Below are 17,204 nucleotides of genomic sequence, written 5' to 3'. Positions count from 1 at the left end.
ACACCACGCAGCAGAGTCAGCATGGCAACACGCTAACACCATGCAGCAGAGAGTCAGCATGGCAACACGCTAACACCACGCAGCAGAGAGTCAGCATGGCAACACGCTAACACCACGCAGCAGAGAGTCAGCATGGCAACACGCTAACACCACGCAGCAGAGAGTCAGCATGGCAACACGCTAACACCACGCAGCGGAGAGTCAGCATGGCAACACGCTAACACCACGCAGCAGAGTCAGCATGGCAACACGCTAACACCATGCAGCAGAGAGTCAGCATGGCAACACGCTAACACCACGCAGAGAGTCAGCATGGCAACACGCTAACACCACGCAGAGAGTCAGCATGGCAACATTTGGCCTCAGTAACCCCCGGGGTAAAGGGGGAAAAAAATGCAGCCAGGGATCCGGCTCGTTGTCCAGCAATCCCTGCTGCAAAATGTGTGCTGTGGGATCAGTGATCCACTTGGGCGGATTATTTTAGGGGGCCGCTGGAGTGGTGACAAAATCGGGGAGGAAGAAAAAACTGACGCGTAAAGAGTTTTATTTGAATTGCGTTCTTTTTATTTTTTCCTCTTGTCTATTACAGAACAAGGTCCTTAATGCCAAAGTTTTTTTATGTCATTAAATCCCAAACTGAACTCAGCCAGCTCAGGCCTTTACCTCCAGTCCCAGCCCTTTAGATTATTGCGATTGGGTTTTATAAAAATACATTAAAAACAGCTTCCACACCAGATCACAAAAGTACCCAGATCTATTTGTTCTTAACATTTCAAAAAAAAAGATGAGTAAACGGTTTTGAACCTTAAATAAACAACAATAAAGATTGAGCTCGGCAAAGTCAGAAAATAACACCTGGAATTTTAAGTTATTAAATAGAATTTACAGCACAGAAAGTGGGCTTATGGCCCACCTGGTCTATGCTGGTGTTCATGCTCCAAATGAGCCCCCACCCCCGAACACAAAAGCAAAATACTGGAGTCAGAATTTTTCACTTGGGGGAAAAAGAAACGGAGTGAGTATTGATACCACTGTCAGCCAATGAGTTGGAGGAAGGGCAGGACTTACGGCAGGACTCACAGCAAACAGTCTATTTAAACAGAGCCTCTACGAGCGACAGCAAACAGAACTCATGACCAAAACTACAGCAAAGACTCCCGGTGAAAGCAGGATGATTTCTCCAGCAAATTGCAGTGAGTGGAGGACAGTTACATAATCCAAATTATGTGCCTAAAATCAATCCCGGTCACTTACAGCAGTGCGGTCTCCAGGCGTGATTGACGGGGGAATTACCCAATCATCTCCATTCTGGCCGGGAATAGTGGTGTCACTATATGCAGCAAAAAAAATTCACTATATACAGCAGAAAAAAATTCTATTTTAGTTGAGCAAAAACAAGGAGAAAAATAGTCACCAATTAAAATTATTGTATTTTTTAGTCAGTCAGTGAGACCAAATTAAATTTAAAGGGGTGATGCCGACAGGGAGAGGTGCGAACAGGGAGTTCCATTCAGGAGATTTTCCGTTCATCGATTTTAACAGGTGTAAAATCGCAGGGCTCCGCGCACACGATATACCGACATGCGTTCGCTGGGAACGCTGCCCCACCCCACCGTTGGGATGGTGGGATCACCCCTTAAAGTTCTCATGAAGACTGAGATTGTGGGGGTAATTTTGACTTTGTGCGCCAGTGTAAAACGGGTGATATCGGATCAGCTGCCCGTTATATACCTCTCCCGACTTCTACTGAAGTTAACAGGAAATGAAAATCGGAAGAGACGTGTAAAGGGGGCCGGGGTGGGGGCTGATCCGATACCGCCCGTTTTACACTATCGCCCCCTAAATTACCCCCTGGAACTCCAAACAAGGAGATGAGATTCAAAGTAAAATTAAAGTAATTTTTCGGACTGAACCAACACTGGGGTCAGTAGTTCATAATGTTTGGAACAAAGTGAATCAGACGGAGGAAGTTTCTGTTGTCATTCAAGCCCCGGTTTATTATTACTCAACATTTCTCATGTCCTTGGGAGAAACAAAACAATTTTTTGAATATAAATTTTGAAAGAAAAGTCTCTGAAAGACTGGAATAGGAATATGCAAAACAGAAAGTGAATGTGACGATATTTTTCTCCCAGACTAAAACTAAAAATGTAATTAAAAAATGAGACTAAAGTTTAAATTTTACGAATGTGCATCCCTGACGCAAATCTTCGACCCCTGGGACTGCGTTCCAGGAATTCGGGTGTGGAGGTCAATGAACCCCACAGGGTGTTCCTAAAATAAATGGACCCAAAACCCTGACCCCTGAACCCAAACTCCCAGTGGGCAGAGGTCAGTGTGAGGGGCATGGGTTTGTAAACCTACCTCGGATTGAACTTATTCCACAGACTTCAAATGCAGTAAGACTAAAACTCAAGGTTCAGACACAAAACTAAAAGTAAAACTAGAAACAATTTCTTGAACAAAAAAAATTCCTAAAACTATAAAAGTTTACTGGCACAACCAGGTCAAACAAAACCTGTTTACAACCATGAACTGGGCATCCTGACCTCACAGGAGCTCAGCTCAGACTCTCCGCAGCTGAATGTGGCTGAAGAATCAGGTCGAGGTGTCCAAACCTGACTGTAAAACCCCCCAAGAAATATCTGTTTTGGTTGATGCAATCAGTGAGACTAATGGCAAGATCCAAAGAGATGTTTCCATCTTTGGGGAGAAGACCAAAACTAGGGGCCATAAATATAGTCACCAATAAATCCAATGGGGAATTCAGTAGAAACTTCTTTACCCACAGAGTGGTGAGAACGTGGAACTCGCTCCCACATGGAATAGTTGAGGTGAATAACATAGATGCATTTAAGGGGAACCTCGATAAGCACACGAGGGAGAAAGGAATAGAAAGATATGCTGATAGGGTGAGATGAAGTAGGGAGGGAGGAGGCTCGTGTGGAGCATAAACACCAGCATAGACCAGTTGGGCCGAATGGCCTGTTTCTGTGCTGTAAATTCTATGAAGGACATCCATGTCGCACTTTAGATGAATCAGGCTCCAGGCGAGGCCGAATCTTCGAATAATAACTCATCGGACACTAAAATAATACTCGCAGAACATCTTTTCCTGCATGTTTCCGAAACATCGAAGTAACAAAATGTGCCTCAGCTTTCCAGTTGCAACTAGGCAGGGTTGTACACAACCCTGAGCTGCATTATTCGAGCTCTGAAAAGCAGGAGGGAAAAGCTAATCTGCAGCCGGTGATGTATCGCCCGACCGGTGACAAACACCAGTCTACACACTAACGAAAATTAGACGCTTGCTTACAAAAAAATACCTACGCAAAATCTAGACTTGTTGGTTCCAGCAATAAACTGGTCATTAAAGTGTACACGTTATAACACAGGGCATTTTCCCCACATCCTCATAGAATGATACAGCATAGAAGGAGGCCATTTGGCCCTTCGTGTCTGTGCTGGTTCTTTGAAAGAGCTATCCAATTAATCCCACTCCCGCCCTGCTCTTTCCCCATAGCCCTGCAAATTTTTCCTTTTCAAGTATTTATCCAATTCCCTTTTGAAAGTCGTAAACAATTTTACAACACCAAGTTATAGTCCAGCAATTTTATTTTAAATTCACAAGCTTTCGGAGGCTTCCTCCTTCGTCAGGTGAACGATGTGAAAGTCATTATTGAATCTGCTTCCACCGCCCTTTCAGGCAGCGCATTCCAGATCAGAACAACTCGCTGCATAAAAAAAATTTCTCCTCATCCCTCCCCTCTGGTTCTTTTGCCAATCACCTTAAATCTGCGTCCTCTGGTTACCAACCCTCCTACCAGTGGAAACAGTTTCTACCGATGTCTTCTATCAAAACCCCAGATTCCGAGTGAATTTTATTACTTTATAAAAGTGTTGCTGAATAGCTCAGCAATATCTTTTTTGCATAAATGCTGATTGAAAGGAAAAATGAATGAAGAGATTCGTAATAAGAAGGCACTAAATCTTTCAAACACTAAATCCCCTATCAGTTGGGTGTGATTTTCTAGCTTGAGGCTCTAGAGGGAGTCTTGGTTATTTCCATGCCTGCTCTTAACACACAATTAATACATTTGGTCATTGTTCTCTCACCTGCTGTTGGCTGTGGATTCATTTAAAGTGCTATTCATTTTACAACAGTACCTGTCCTGATGATGGTCGATGATGATGGGAAGGGTCCAGTGGGTAACTGTGTTGGTCGGTTTGGTACTGAACCAATCCCAGAGGTCCCAGACCCCCAGCCTCAGTCTGTGCTGAGTTAGTTGACCTGGGGCACTACCATTGGCCGCAGTGTCCTCGGGCTAGGGATGGGGTAAAAACAATTAGCCTGGAGTCCTGCTCCTGGTCGCTATTCAGCAACTCTTGCTGCACAATGTAAATGTGCAGGTGTCAGCTGGGAACAGCTCCTGTCTGATGCCCTTCACAGTTGAATATCCCACTGCCACTCATTGTCTCGGCTCAGCTATGAAGGATGGCCAGGTAGGGGAGACTGCCTGGTGCTTGTGAAACCCAAACCCAGCACCCGGTGAAACCCTAACCCAGCACCCGGTGAAACCCTAACCCAGCACCCGGTCCATCCCTAACCCAGCACCCGGTCCATCCCTAACCCAGCACCCGGTCCATCCCTAACCCAGCACCCGGTCCATCCCTAACCCAGCACCCGGTCTATCCCTAACCCAGCACCTTGTCCAACCCTAAACCAGCACCTTGTCCTCAACCCTAACCCAGCACCTGGTGAAACCCTAACCCAGCACCTGGTGAAACCCTAACCCAGCACCTACAGTAACAAGTAAGGCCCAGACTGAGGGAGCTTCAGCTGATTAATGCTCTCGGCTACACCTTGTACGTTGCCAATTGTGGCTCAGTGGGTAGCACTCTTCGCCTCTGAGTCAGAAGGTTGTGGGTTCAAGTCCCACTCCTGAGACTTGAGTACATAATCTAGGCTGACACTCCCAGTGCAGTGCTGAGAGAGTGCTACATTGTCGGAGGTGCCATCTTTCGGATGAGATGTTAAACTAAGGTCCCGTCTGCCCTCTCAGGTGGACGTACAAGATCCCACGGCCACTATTTTGAAGACGAGCAGGTAAGTTCTCCCTGGTGTCCTGGGCCAATATTTATCCCTCAACCAACATCACTGAAACAGATTATTTGGTCATTATCTCATTGCTGTTTGTGGGATCTTGCTGTGTGCAAATTGTGCCGTGTTTGCTACATTACAACAGTGAGTACACTTAAAGATTGGCTGTAAAGCACTTTCGGACCTCCTGAGGTTGTGAAAGGCGCTATATAAATGCAAGTCTTTCTTTTACTACAAAAATTAGCTGAGTCCTATTGCAGTGCAACACATCAGAACATCCACTGTTATCGCAGTATAAAACCCTTACTAAGGACTGCAAGGAATCCTAGTGCAAATCTTAAAATGCTCCAAAGTGCTTGATGTTATTGAGTGTAGGTCAATGTTACGGGTTAACCCTTTCATAACATAGACCCACAGCCATTAGTATCACCATATAAAATGGACAAGATTATTTTTTGTTCAAAAACCTCTCAAACAAAGGAAAGCATAATCCCCTCCTCCCACAGTGACTCAGTCAGTCATTAAGTATCTGAGCCACACTGTCCAGGAGGGTAACTGGAACAATCCCTAGTCCGAGTTACCTCATTTCACCAAGAGCAGCCGTCGGGGTATTGCAATCAATCCCTGCCCCCCTGGGCTAGGAGGGGAAACTCCTGCTCCTGATCACTGCCCCGTGACTCCCGTATTCAGAAGAAGCATTAAGTTTGGCCTTGTATTACTTTAAGTTTGTGTTTTTTTTTGTTAAAATGCAATATTAGCAAAAGTATTAGTTAACTTTCCTGTAAGTATTTAGTGCAACAATAAATTATTAATTTCAGATGCGAATGTACATTAGGGTTAGGGGCCTCGGGTGAGGAAAGGATTGGGGTTTGACACCGATCAGGAAGTTTGACACATCGATAATGGCCACTCGAGTGAGGTATTGGAAACGTAGCCCGGCAAGGAGCAGAGAGACCATCAGCAAGGAAAGGATCAGAAAAACAAACCCAAACCAAACAACGTGGACAGGGAGTCCTGAGAGAATTCAACATACGGTCTCTGTGAGATTAATTTTGATTCCCATTTGTGTCGTCTTCCCAGCGGCAGCTCTTACAACGACCAGCGTTTTCTGTTTTATCGCAGATTTCCAGCACTCATGATTTTTCTTTGAATCTCCACTGTAGGTGATCGTAAAAGAATCAGGGAAAGAGGGAAAAGTGTGGAGGCAGTTCCAGGGCAGCAACTGCCAGAGAATTGGTGTCAGGCAGAAATGAGTGGGATAGACCAGCAGGCACCCAATAGGGGCTGAAATTGCCAGGGTGAGCTGCTGGCAGAGGGCCTCTCCAGCCACGAGCATGGGTGGGAGTTTGGCCTATAATACCAGAGCCCCGACTCATGCTCTTATCTGGTGTTTGTCGCGGCTCCCAGCTGGCAGTGAGACCGTGCAGTTCCTGCAATAATACTTTTTGTGGCTTTGCAGACCCTGCGATAAACACTTGGGTCCCTGGACTGTACAAATACGGGGTTAAGGTCGCCAACTCCGGTTGGACGTATTCCTGGAGGTTTCATCGCATGGCCTCTCACCTCCAACCGCCTCGCCTGGTCAAACAGTCTTTTTCCTCCATCTCCAATATTTTTAAAACTAATAAACAAAAGTGTTCAAAGAAAATGAAAAAGAAAACACAATTTGTTTATAAAGCCCCCTATGAGTTTTCTCCCGGGTTTTGCTCGCAGCAGTGTCCTGGAGATTAATCTTTAAATCCTGAAGACTCCAGGACAATCCTGGAGGGTTGGCGACCTTATGTGGGGGGAGATTTTCAACGATTCGCCCGTGCTTTGTGGATCGATTATAGAAATCGCCCGATTTTCATTCCCATTGATTTCTATAACGGTCGGACGAAATTCAAGGCCAGTTTTACGCTCGGATTTCCAGTTGAAAATCGACCCCCAGGTTCTTGTGGTTGTTTTACTTGCATCCGTTGTTGGAGGCTTTTATTCACGCTGTGGGTTAGGGCATCGGGAGGTGTGGTTCAGTCAGGGTCCATGGCCAGTGACTGAGGGCACTCCATGGAGGGTAGATAGGAACATTATACGCAGCCTCTCAAGACAGAATTCATATCCTAAACCTCCTCAGAGGCAAGAACATTTCTTCCTCTACATAGCCATGGAATGTGGGCGCCATGGCAGACAGCACATCATCAATGTAATAGCTCCAAAAGCAGCCTGCCCAACCTTGTCTCCTTAAAATCCCACAGCGGGGGTGAAAGTGCTGGTCAAACCTGCGTTATTTCTTTTCCTGTTTAATCTGTTTCAGCAAGTTCTCAACCCCATTTTGCACCTGCAGAAGTTTCATTTTTTTCCAGAAGTTTCCGGTCTGCTGGCGGCTGGCGTTCAGCTCGTCCTGGAACAGCGTCAGGTAGTTTGCGACTCTCTCCTTGTCCCCGTTCACTGCATTTTGCGCGATGTTCTCTAGGATCAGCGTCCAGTGGGCAGAGACATTCGACCCTTCCGTGATAGATACCAGGACCGTCACTCCGTCCTGGTCCCGTTCGAGTGCCTGCAGTTTCTGCTTTCCACTATCACTGATCTCATTTAAATACAAGCTGTAAAAACACAATGCACAAACATTATTCAACGTAACAAGAGATATTTACCTCATCGATCTCCTATAACAACTTGTATTTATATCGCGCCTTTAACGTAGTAAATCATCCCCAGGTGCGATTATCAGATAAAATTTGACACCGAGCCACATAAGGAGATATTAGGACAGGTGACCAAAAGCTTGGTCAAAGAGGTAGGTTTTAAGGAGCATCTTAAAGGAGGAGGAGAGAGAGGCGGAGAGGTTTGGGGAGGGAATTCCAGAGCTTAGGGCCCAGGCAGCTGAAGGCACGGCCGCCAAAGGTGGAGCGATGAAAATCGGGGATGCGCAAGAGGCCGGAATTAGAGGAGCGCAGAGATCTCAGAGGGTTGTAGGGATGGTTGAACAGTCCATTGACTGTCACTGTCTAGGCTCACACACAAGAAATGGTTATTTGGATAAGGTAACTCAGCATGAATGAAGAGGGGAGAAAACCAAACTCTTTTTTTAAAAATGATTTCCCAGTGATCAATTATTCCTCGATAACCCTGCTGTGAAGACATCACAATCATAAACCCTCAGATGAGCAGCATTGTTTATTGATGGCATGGAATCACCTATACTGGCATAAATATTGACTGAAAACACCTATCAAATTGCAATAATGTGAACAATAGTCCGAGGGAACACAAGTTAAAATGAGGAAGTTAAGAGTAAGAATGTAAGTCAAGCGAATTTTTTCACCCAAAGATAATCAAGTTATGGAATAAGATACCAGCGCAGGTCAATGAAGGAGACAGTCTGCATGGGTTCAAGAAACTGTTGGGCGCATTTCTGGAGAGAGAAAAGATTGAGGGATATGGTGAGAAGGTGGGTGGGTGGGATTGAGGGATATGGTGAGAATGTGGGTAGGTGGGATTGAGGGATATGGTGAGAAGGTGGGTAGGTGGGATTGAGGGATATGGTGAGAATGTGGGTAGGTGGGGTTGAAGGATATGGAGAGAAGGTGGGTGGGTGAGGTTGAAGGATATGGTGAGAATGTGGGTGGGTGGGATTGAAGGATATGGTGAGAAGGTGGGTGGGTGGGGTTGAAGGATATGGTGAGAATGTGGGTAGGTGGGATTGAGGGATATGGTGAGAATGTGGGTAGGTGGGGTTGAGGGATATGGTGAGAATGTGGGTAGGTGGGGTTGAGGGATATGGTGAGAATGTGGGTAGGTGGGATTGAGGGATATGGTGAGAATGTGGGTAGGTGGGGTTGAGGGATATGGTGAGAATGTGGGTAGGTGGGGTTGAGGGATATGGTGAGAATGTGGGTAGGTGGGGTTGAGGGATATGGTGAGAATGTGGGTAGGTGGGGTTGAGGGATATGGTGAGAATGTGGGTAGGTGGGATTGAGGGATATGGTGAGAAGGTGGGTAGGTGGGATTGAGGGATATGGTGAGAATGTGGGTAGGTGGGGTTGAGGGATATGGTGAGAAGGTGGGTAGGTGGGGTTGAGGGATATGGTGAGAATGTGGGTGAGTGAGATTGAGGGATATGGTGAGAAGGTGGGTAGGTGGGGTTGAGGGATATGGTGAGAATGTGGGTAGGTGGGGTTGAGGGATATGGTGAGAATGTGGGTAGGTGGGATTGAGGGATATGGTGAGAATGTGGGTAGGTGGGGTTGAGGGATATGGTGAGAATGTGGGTAGGTGGGATTGAGGGATATGGTGAGAAGGTGGGTAGGTGGGATTGAGGGATATGGTGAGAAGGTGGGTAGGTGGGATTGAGGGATATGGTGAGAAGGTGGGTAGGTGGGATTGAGGGATATGGAGAGAAGGTGGGTAGGTGGGATTGAGGGATATGGTGAGAAGGTGGGTAGGTGGGATTGAGGGATATGGTGAGAATGTGAGTGGGTGGGGTTGAAGGATATGGAGAGAAGGTGGGTAGGTGGGATTGAGGGATATGGTGAGAATGTGAGTGGGTGGGATTGAAGGATATGGAGAGAAGGTGTGACTAATCTCTGATAAAGGATGGACTTGTTGGCCCGATAACCTTTTATCTGCACCGAAATAGTCTGATATCTGGCAGTCTCACTCAGTGAAGCAACGAGAAGAAGCAACTGCAGTAGGAGGCCAGTTGGCCGTGTCCTTCCGAAGCTGTGATTAAGACACTTTATCAGGAAGGGCAGAGGGAGTGTAAAGATTATATCTAGCCGTGCCCTACCCGGCCTGGAACCTGATGTGATGAGGCGGATAGTAAAGAAACAATAAAACACTTCATTCCTCATTGGAAAAGATTCCTGAACCTGACGAGCACCAAAATCTCCACCAAAGTGAAAATATAATTTGAATAAGAACAGAAATGAGGAGCAATTTCGGGGCAGATATGGTAGTTTACGTCATTGTGGTTAGGTTAGATTAGTACAGTCACTCCCTAACGCCTATTATTCTGTACCTGGTAATAACTAGGTATTGCAAACAAGACCAAACAAGACATGCACTGATGCCAAAACAGTAAACCCAAGGGCAAAGACTCCTTTGATTACGAGGCAGAGGGACCAGAGGGCAAAAAGAATAAAAACAGAGATTTTAATACCGCGACCTGTCAATTAAGGGATTATCTTTCAACTCTCAGGACTGTAAAGACATATATGGCAACTTTTTTCTAAACCCAGTTTAAAAGAAAAAAAGACTTGCATTTATATCGCACCTTTCATGACCTCAGGATGTCTCAAAGCACTTAACAGCCAATTAAATACTTTTGAAGCCTAGTCACTGTTGCAAGCAGGAATTGTGGCAGCCAATTTGCGCACAGCAAGATCCCACAAACAGCAATAAGATAATGAGCAGATAATCTGTTTTTTTAGCGATGTTGGTTTGAGGGATAAACATTGGCCCCAGGAGACCAGGGAGAACTCCCCTTCTTCAAAATAGGATCTTTTACGTACATCTGAGAGGGCAGACGGGGCCTTGGTTTAACGTCTCATCCGAAAGACGTGCAGCACTCCCTCAGTACTACACTGGGAATGTCAGCCTAGATTATGTGCTCAAGTCTCTAGAGTGGGACTTGAACCCACAACCTTCTGACTCAGAAGCGAGAGTGCTGAGCCAAACTGACACCTAGAAAGACAGACTGGCAATCGCTCAATAAGCCATGAAGGAGAGCTCATTAACGACACAACTAGTGATCAAGTGAAAGTGGATAAGAAAAGGTTGGCGACACTCACTGGATTTTTTCCAAGGTTGGATGTCCCTGGGCCATTTCCACAAGGGCTATTGCAGCATCGTCATTGATGAGATTACTGGCCAGGTTAATCTCTTTCAGATGTGTGTTCTCCCTGATGTAAGGTGTCAGCATCCTCACACCATTGGCTCCAAGGGATGTGTTAAGCAGCGACAACTGGGAAACAGACTGGCTGTGAGCGATGGCTGGTCCAATACATTTAACCGCAGCCTCTGACAAAGGATTGTCACTAAGCCTGAAAATAAAACATCAAAATCCCGAGTTTATAACAGTGCAAAAGATTTCGGAGGAGCATGAGATGTGGATAGTGATTGGTCAGTGATGCTCTCAATGAGGACAAGTGTGACTTTCCGCTGTATTGCACAGTCTTCCTGTACTTGGCCGCTCTTCATGTGTGATCCCAGGCAATGAAGGTTGGCCGACTATTTGACTGTGGAGAGCATCACGGTCAAGCCCGATGCCGTCCTTGCACGTGTGGGTACATCTTCTGAACTGGGAGCATGCAACTAATAACTATAGGCACGCTCCCCATGACTTTCCCACACGCTCCCCACACGTCCATGATCTCCCAACATGCGTTCCCGGAGGTTGAGGCTCCTTACTGAGGGGGCATTGTCGGAACATAGACACTGAAATTTCCACCGGGAGTCACCGGATAGCGATCAGGAGTGGGAATTTTGGTTGCGTTTCACCCTTACTAGTTGTCGAACATACAAAATTGACGGGCAGGAAAAGGCCAGCAGGTCTGTTAAGCCTGGCCTGCACCATGATGGCCAGAGCATTGTGACTAAACACTACCCCCCAACTCCCCCCACCCCCCTCCCCCCAATCCCCCAACCCCCTCACCAACAGCCATGCAATCTCCTGGGAGATGTAAAAAACCAGGGAAAATCCAGGGCCAATAAGGGAAAAAAATACTCTGGAAAATTCCTCTCTGATCCACTCAGGTGATCAAAACCAGTCCAGGAGATCACATGGACCAAGTGTTAACTATAAACTAAAAGTAATAAATAACTTATTAGCTAACTCAGCACGGCGGCCAAGGGGCTGAGGCTGGGACGTATTTTTTTTACTTCAGTTGCCATCCGTAAGATTTGAGGCCTTAAAGGAAAAACAGCCCAGAAAACCAAAACAGTGATGTCATGTTATTTTTTTAATTCATTCTTGGGAACGTGGGCATCGTTGGCAAGGCCGGCATTTATTGTCCATCCCTAGTTGCCCCTTGAGGTGGTGGTGGGCCTTCTCCGCTGCAGTCCATGTGGTGAAGGTTCTCCCACAGTGCTGTTAGGAAGGGAGTTCCAGGATTTTGACCCAGCGACGATGAAGGAACGGTGATATATTTCTAAGTTGGGATGGTGTGTGACTTGGAGGGGAACTTGGGAGGTGGTGCTGGTCCCATGCGCCTACTGCCCTTATCCTGCTGGGTGGTAGAGGTTGCGGGTTTGGGAGGTGCTGTCGAAGAAGCCTTGGCGAGTTACTGCAGCGCATCCTGTGGATGGTCCACACTGCAGCCACAGTGCGCCGGTGGTGAAGGGACTGGGTGTTTACGGTGGTGGATGGGGTGCCAATCAAGCGGGCTGCTTTGTGTGCACAAAATATTGGCAACTTTTCAGTTTTGGTAATGCTCATTTAAAACAATAACTCACAGCACAGAAGGCAAACAAGTGAGGCTTTTTCGGCTAACATCTCGTCTTACCACAATTTCTCAACCGCACAATTAGGATCCAGCAACAGGCTGCTAATCTCTCGCCAGGCACCAAGTCTGAAATTGTTAAACTGTAGACTGCAAAAAAGAACAGACAGTTCATGTAAAACATTGAAACCTCATACAAGAAAACTGGAGACAGCAATGGCATTTTCAATCAGTGGAAATGATTGGGTGAAAACTACCTAGAGGGAGGGAGCTATCACAATCTATCAAACGTTCCTTTCCTCGACTTCTCTCCCGAAGGTGGAATACAGGTTCCACCCACCCTCTATACCTCACCCAAGGGGCCATTGGGAACCTCGACTATCAGGGTTGGTAGATTACTTGATAGAGGAGGCGGATACAGGCAAACCGATACCCAGTGCCCACACATGGGGTGGGGAGTGCCAATATGCAGCTCTGTCTTGGGAAATTAATGCATAAAAATGCATAGTGTAGACTGAGGAAAAAGGGAAGGCATCTCATGACAAGTTTCCAAACATCGTCACTACACGCACATTAATACAGCAAGTGGATGCACTCCACAAGGCCTCCTACCAACTGAGGAGCCCTGGCAAGTGATTGTTTAATTGGTTCATTTTAATTCCTTCTCCTTTTATGTAAAAAGACTTGCTTTTATGTACTGCCTTTGCACGTCACTGATGCATCTTAAGGGGGCTCAGTTGGTAGTGCCCTCAATCGTGGGAAGAAGAGCAGGGGAGTTCTCCCCGGTGTCCTGGGCCAATATCTATCCCTCAACCAACATCAATAAAATGGTCATTATCACATTGCTGTTTGTGGGACCTTGCTGTGCGCAAATTGGCTGCTGCGTTTCCCTACGTTACAACAATGACTGCACTTCAAAGACATTTAATTGGCTGTAAAGTGCATCAGGACGTCCTGCGGTCATGAAAGGCACTGTATAAATGCAGGTCTTCCTTTCTGTTAGGCACCTATCCCCATCTACAACTTGCTGGTTGAGATCAGGAGGTGGGGAAATCATGAGCTTGGACCCGATCAAGGCTTGGTGCAGATCGCAATCAGACCAAAATGGTGGACCACCTCACGCTTTCAGAAATTAGGCAATTGCAGTCCCACCTCCCAGCGCTACAAAGTGGTGGATAAAAATCCTGCCCCCCCCCTCCCCCAGGCCACCATCTTGAATGTACTCGAGTGAAGATAGAAAATCTGAGAGAGAGAGAGAGAGAATGAGAGAATGAGAGAATTGTCTCCAGGTAACACGTGTGTGTCTCCTCATGAGTTATGGCCTCTGAGCAGGTTTCTCTATCCTCATGGACACAGGCCCAGGAAGAACAGAATAGGCTAAAGAGGGGGAAGAGAGAGACAAGGAGGGAAAAACAAAAATTGGATACTTACTTTAAATCCTTGCATCTGAGAAGAACAGGTTGGAGGATTTTCAAGCAGTCTTCACTTAAGTTGCACAGACTGAAGTTCATCTCCTCAACTGGCTGGCTGGATGTGTTCATTACTGAAGCAATCACGAAGCATTTCAAAGAGGTCATCTTAACTTGGGACAAATTCAAGCTTTTGAAGGTTCTGCTGATGGTCCCTGCAAAGGCATCATTCTGCATCTCATACAGGAAGAACAAGAGGTCCAGAAGCTCGGAGGGAGGCAGCTGCTTCTTACAGATGTTGCTGAGATGCTTCTTCAAATTGTTCGCTATTTCACGCACAGTTATGTTCTTGATTGTGCAGCCAAGCTGATCTAGGAGAAGGCGGTTCTCTCGGGCTAGTAATCCGGCCATGAACGTTGGGAAGAGCTCAAAACACTCCGACTCCATTCTTTTGCTGATTGCTGTGCTGCAGCCCTCCATCTCTTTACCAAGGATGCTTGAATTGATTTGCTCCAATACGTCATTGTTGAACTCATCGTCTTGTTTGAACATTTCGAAGACCATGGTGTTAGCGATGCCCTTCTTGCTCTTATTGCTGATCCTTTGGAAGATCCGCGGGAAGATATTCACCAGCCTCACAAACGTCAGAATTCTGAACGGCAGCAGCCTCGATACGATGGACAAAACGGCAGTCACGTCTTCACTCGCTTTTCCGATGGTGTCAGACACTGCACTTCCAACACGCTCCAAGACGCTTTTTCTCTCGCCCAGCACAACGTACAAGGCGGCCAAGTACTCTTGCATTGCGGGTATGGTGAATCTGAGGAGTGGGTCGGAGTTGTGTCGAGCAGAGGGAGACATAAAAAACCCCAACATGTCGATCTGAAAGGCAGTCAATTGGTTCAACTCTTCCTCTGTTTTTGTGTCCAATCCAAAGCATCTCTGCAGGTCCTCTTCACTGAAGAGTGTTTTCTTCTTTTCTATCCCCTCGTAGGCTACCTTGCCGACTGTTTTGGCGATGTACCGCACAATGGAGATGTTTTGCTGACTGTGGGCACCTATTATTTCGCCACCAAAATTTAATCTCAGAAAGCTGGTATACAGGCCAGTCAGGGTCTGAATGGGCATGTTTGCAGTGGTAAAATGCAGAAAATGCAACGTGGCGCAGATGAGCCAGCAATAAGATGGCAAGAAACAGGCAGCTGTGAGCTGGCTTTGTCTCTGCAAATTCTTATAGAGCATCTTCATCAAATCCTCGTTGGTGTTATCATTCCCAGACACGTCCAGCCGGTTTCTGAAGTACAGGTACTGCTGCTCCACATCGGTGAAGCCACAGATTCGGGTGTACCTGTCCACATATTTGGTCGGGATTGAATCCAGGGCTGAAGGGCGGGTGGTGACCAGGATGGTGGCATCTGGGAGCAGGTATCTCCGGAGCAGGTTGACCAACAAGCCGTTGGGCGGTAGAGGCTCGTTTGGATCACTGCACAGCTCGGTCTTCGAGAGATGAAAGTCAAGCTTAACCTGCTCTAGGCCGGCAAAAATGAAGAGGATGTTGCTTTGTTTCCCCGACCCAATCTGAGACACAATGGGTTTTAGCTGCGTATACTTTCGAGTGATTAATTTATTCAGAGATATTGGTTGATTCTGAGAGGACAAATCTTCACAGGAGAACGGCAGGATTATATCGAACTGATTGAGCCGTCCATCACACCAGTCCAAGACGAGTTTCTTGACCACGGTGCTCTTCCCCATTCCCACCGTCCCAAACAAAACCACGTTCTTCGTGCGAGTCTCATCGGACTCGGTTGTGAACACTTTATCGACCTTTATGACCTGGGATTTTAACGGTTCGATGTGACTGTAGACTCCAAATCTTGCCATGAATTCTCTGTTCTCTTCGGGAGAGCTTACAGCAATCACCGGATCTACATGCCAGTTTTCCATTGAGAATGACCCAAACTGCTTCTCCTCATTGGGCATATGACTGAACCAACCCCTCAGTCTCTTCCTGTGCTGTTCAATGGGATCTGCTAAAGAATTACATAGAATTTACAGCACAGAAACAGGCCATTTCGCCCAACTGGTCCAAGCCGGTGTTTATGCTCTACACAAGCCTCCTCCCTCCCTACTTCATCTAAGCCGATCAGCATATCCTTCTATTCCTTTCTCCCTCATGTGTTTATTTAGCTTCCCCTTAAATGTATCTATGTAATTCGCCTCAACCACTCCTTGTGGTATTGAGTTCCACATTCTAACCACTCTCTGGGTAAAGAAGTTTCTCCTGAATTCCCTACTAGATTTATTAGTGACCATCTTATATTTATGGCCCCTAGTTCTGGTCTCCCCTGCAAGTGGAAACATCTGCTCTACGTCTACTCTATCAAACCCCTTCATAATCTTAAAGACCTCGATCAGGTCACCCCCTCAGCCTTGTCTTTTCTAGAGAAAAGAGCCCCAGTTTGCTCAATCTTTCCTGATAATTATAACCTCTCAGTTCTGGTATCACCCTAGCGAATCTTTTTTTACATCTTCTCCAGTGCCTCTATATCCTTCTTATAATTTGGAGGACAGAACTGTTCACAGTGCCTATAGAAGGAAACTGGTTCGGTTAGGCCATACGAGGATGCATCACTAATTTCACCTGAGGCAAAAAAAATCCCATGACACAACACATTAGCAGAAGGATGGAGTACAGAACAAAACATTGTAATGTTATTTTTTTTAAGGTGCTGGGAGTCTAGTGTGAAGTTCGAGGCACCTAATCATAGGAAGAAACACTCTTGAGAGGGGACAGAATGGGAATTTGAGGTGATCCCAAGATTCAAGAATTTAAGTTATAAAGAAAGGACATTGGGAAATGTTTCCTTTGGAGATTTCAAGGTGACCTAACTGAATAGTGGGGGTGGGGGGTGTGCGCAGCGGGGGTGGGGGGAAGGCGTGGCGTGCGTGGGGGGGCGATGTGGGTGCAAGGGGGGGGCGTACATGGGCGGGGGTGGGCGTGTGTAATGGGATCAATCCTTCCACACCAGCTGTCCTTGAGTACAACTCTGATTCGCTGCGAGCAGTCCCACCTGGAGTAGAAGTGTTGCTCAGTGCTTTGCACTGGAAGAGCAGGCACTGAGAAAGTTGTAAGAATCCTGGCCTCCCACAGATTCTGGAAGAAAAAGGGAAATATAAAGATGAATTTTTCTTTAGCAATTTACACTATTGATAAATAGCTTCTCCATCAAGAAGCAACAAACAGTTTGTGAGTGGAGTGTTTTGGAGATA

General features: G+C 46.5%; 1 protein-coding gene across 1 annotated transcript in view; it reads right to left on the bottom strand.

Moving 5' to 3' along the window:
• Window positions 1-541: 541 nt before the first annotated feature.
• Window positions 542-17,204, bottom strand: part of nlrx1 (NLR family member X1) — a 28,589-nt gene continuing 11,926 nt past the window's right edge. Inside the window, exons 4-8 of the mRNA XM_067970877.1 lie at window positions 17,006-17,088; window positions 13,954-15,964; window positions 12,586-12,672; window positions 10,873-11,124; window positions 542-7,683 (exon numbers count right to left, since the gene is read on the bottom strand). Coding sequence (XP_067826978.1) covers window positions 7,365-7,683; window positions 10,873-11,124; window positions 12,586-12,672; window positions 13,954-15,964; window positions 17,006-17,088 — 2,752 coding nt within the window. The 3' untranslated portion in view covers window positions 542-7,364. The remainder of the gene's footprint in view (window positions 7,684-10,872; window positions 11,125-12,585; window positions 12,673-13,953; window positions 15,965-17,005; window positions 17,089-17,204) is intronic.

The sequence above is a fragment of the Heptranchias perlo genome, chromosome 33, assembly GCF_035084215.1.
Source record: "Heptranchias perlo isolate sHepPer1 chromosome 33, sHepPer1.hap1, whole genome shotgun sequence".
Lineage (NCBI taxonomy): Eukaryota > Metazoa > Chordata > Chondrichthyes > Hexanchiformes > Hexanchidae > Heptranchias > Heptranchias perlo.
This window is presented reverse-complemented; position numbering and strand designations above follow the sequence as displayed.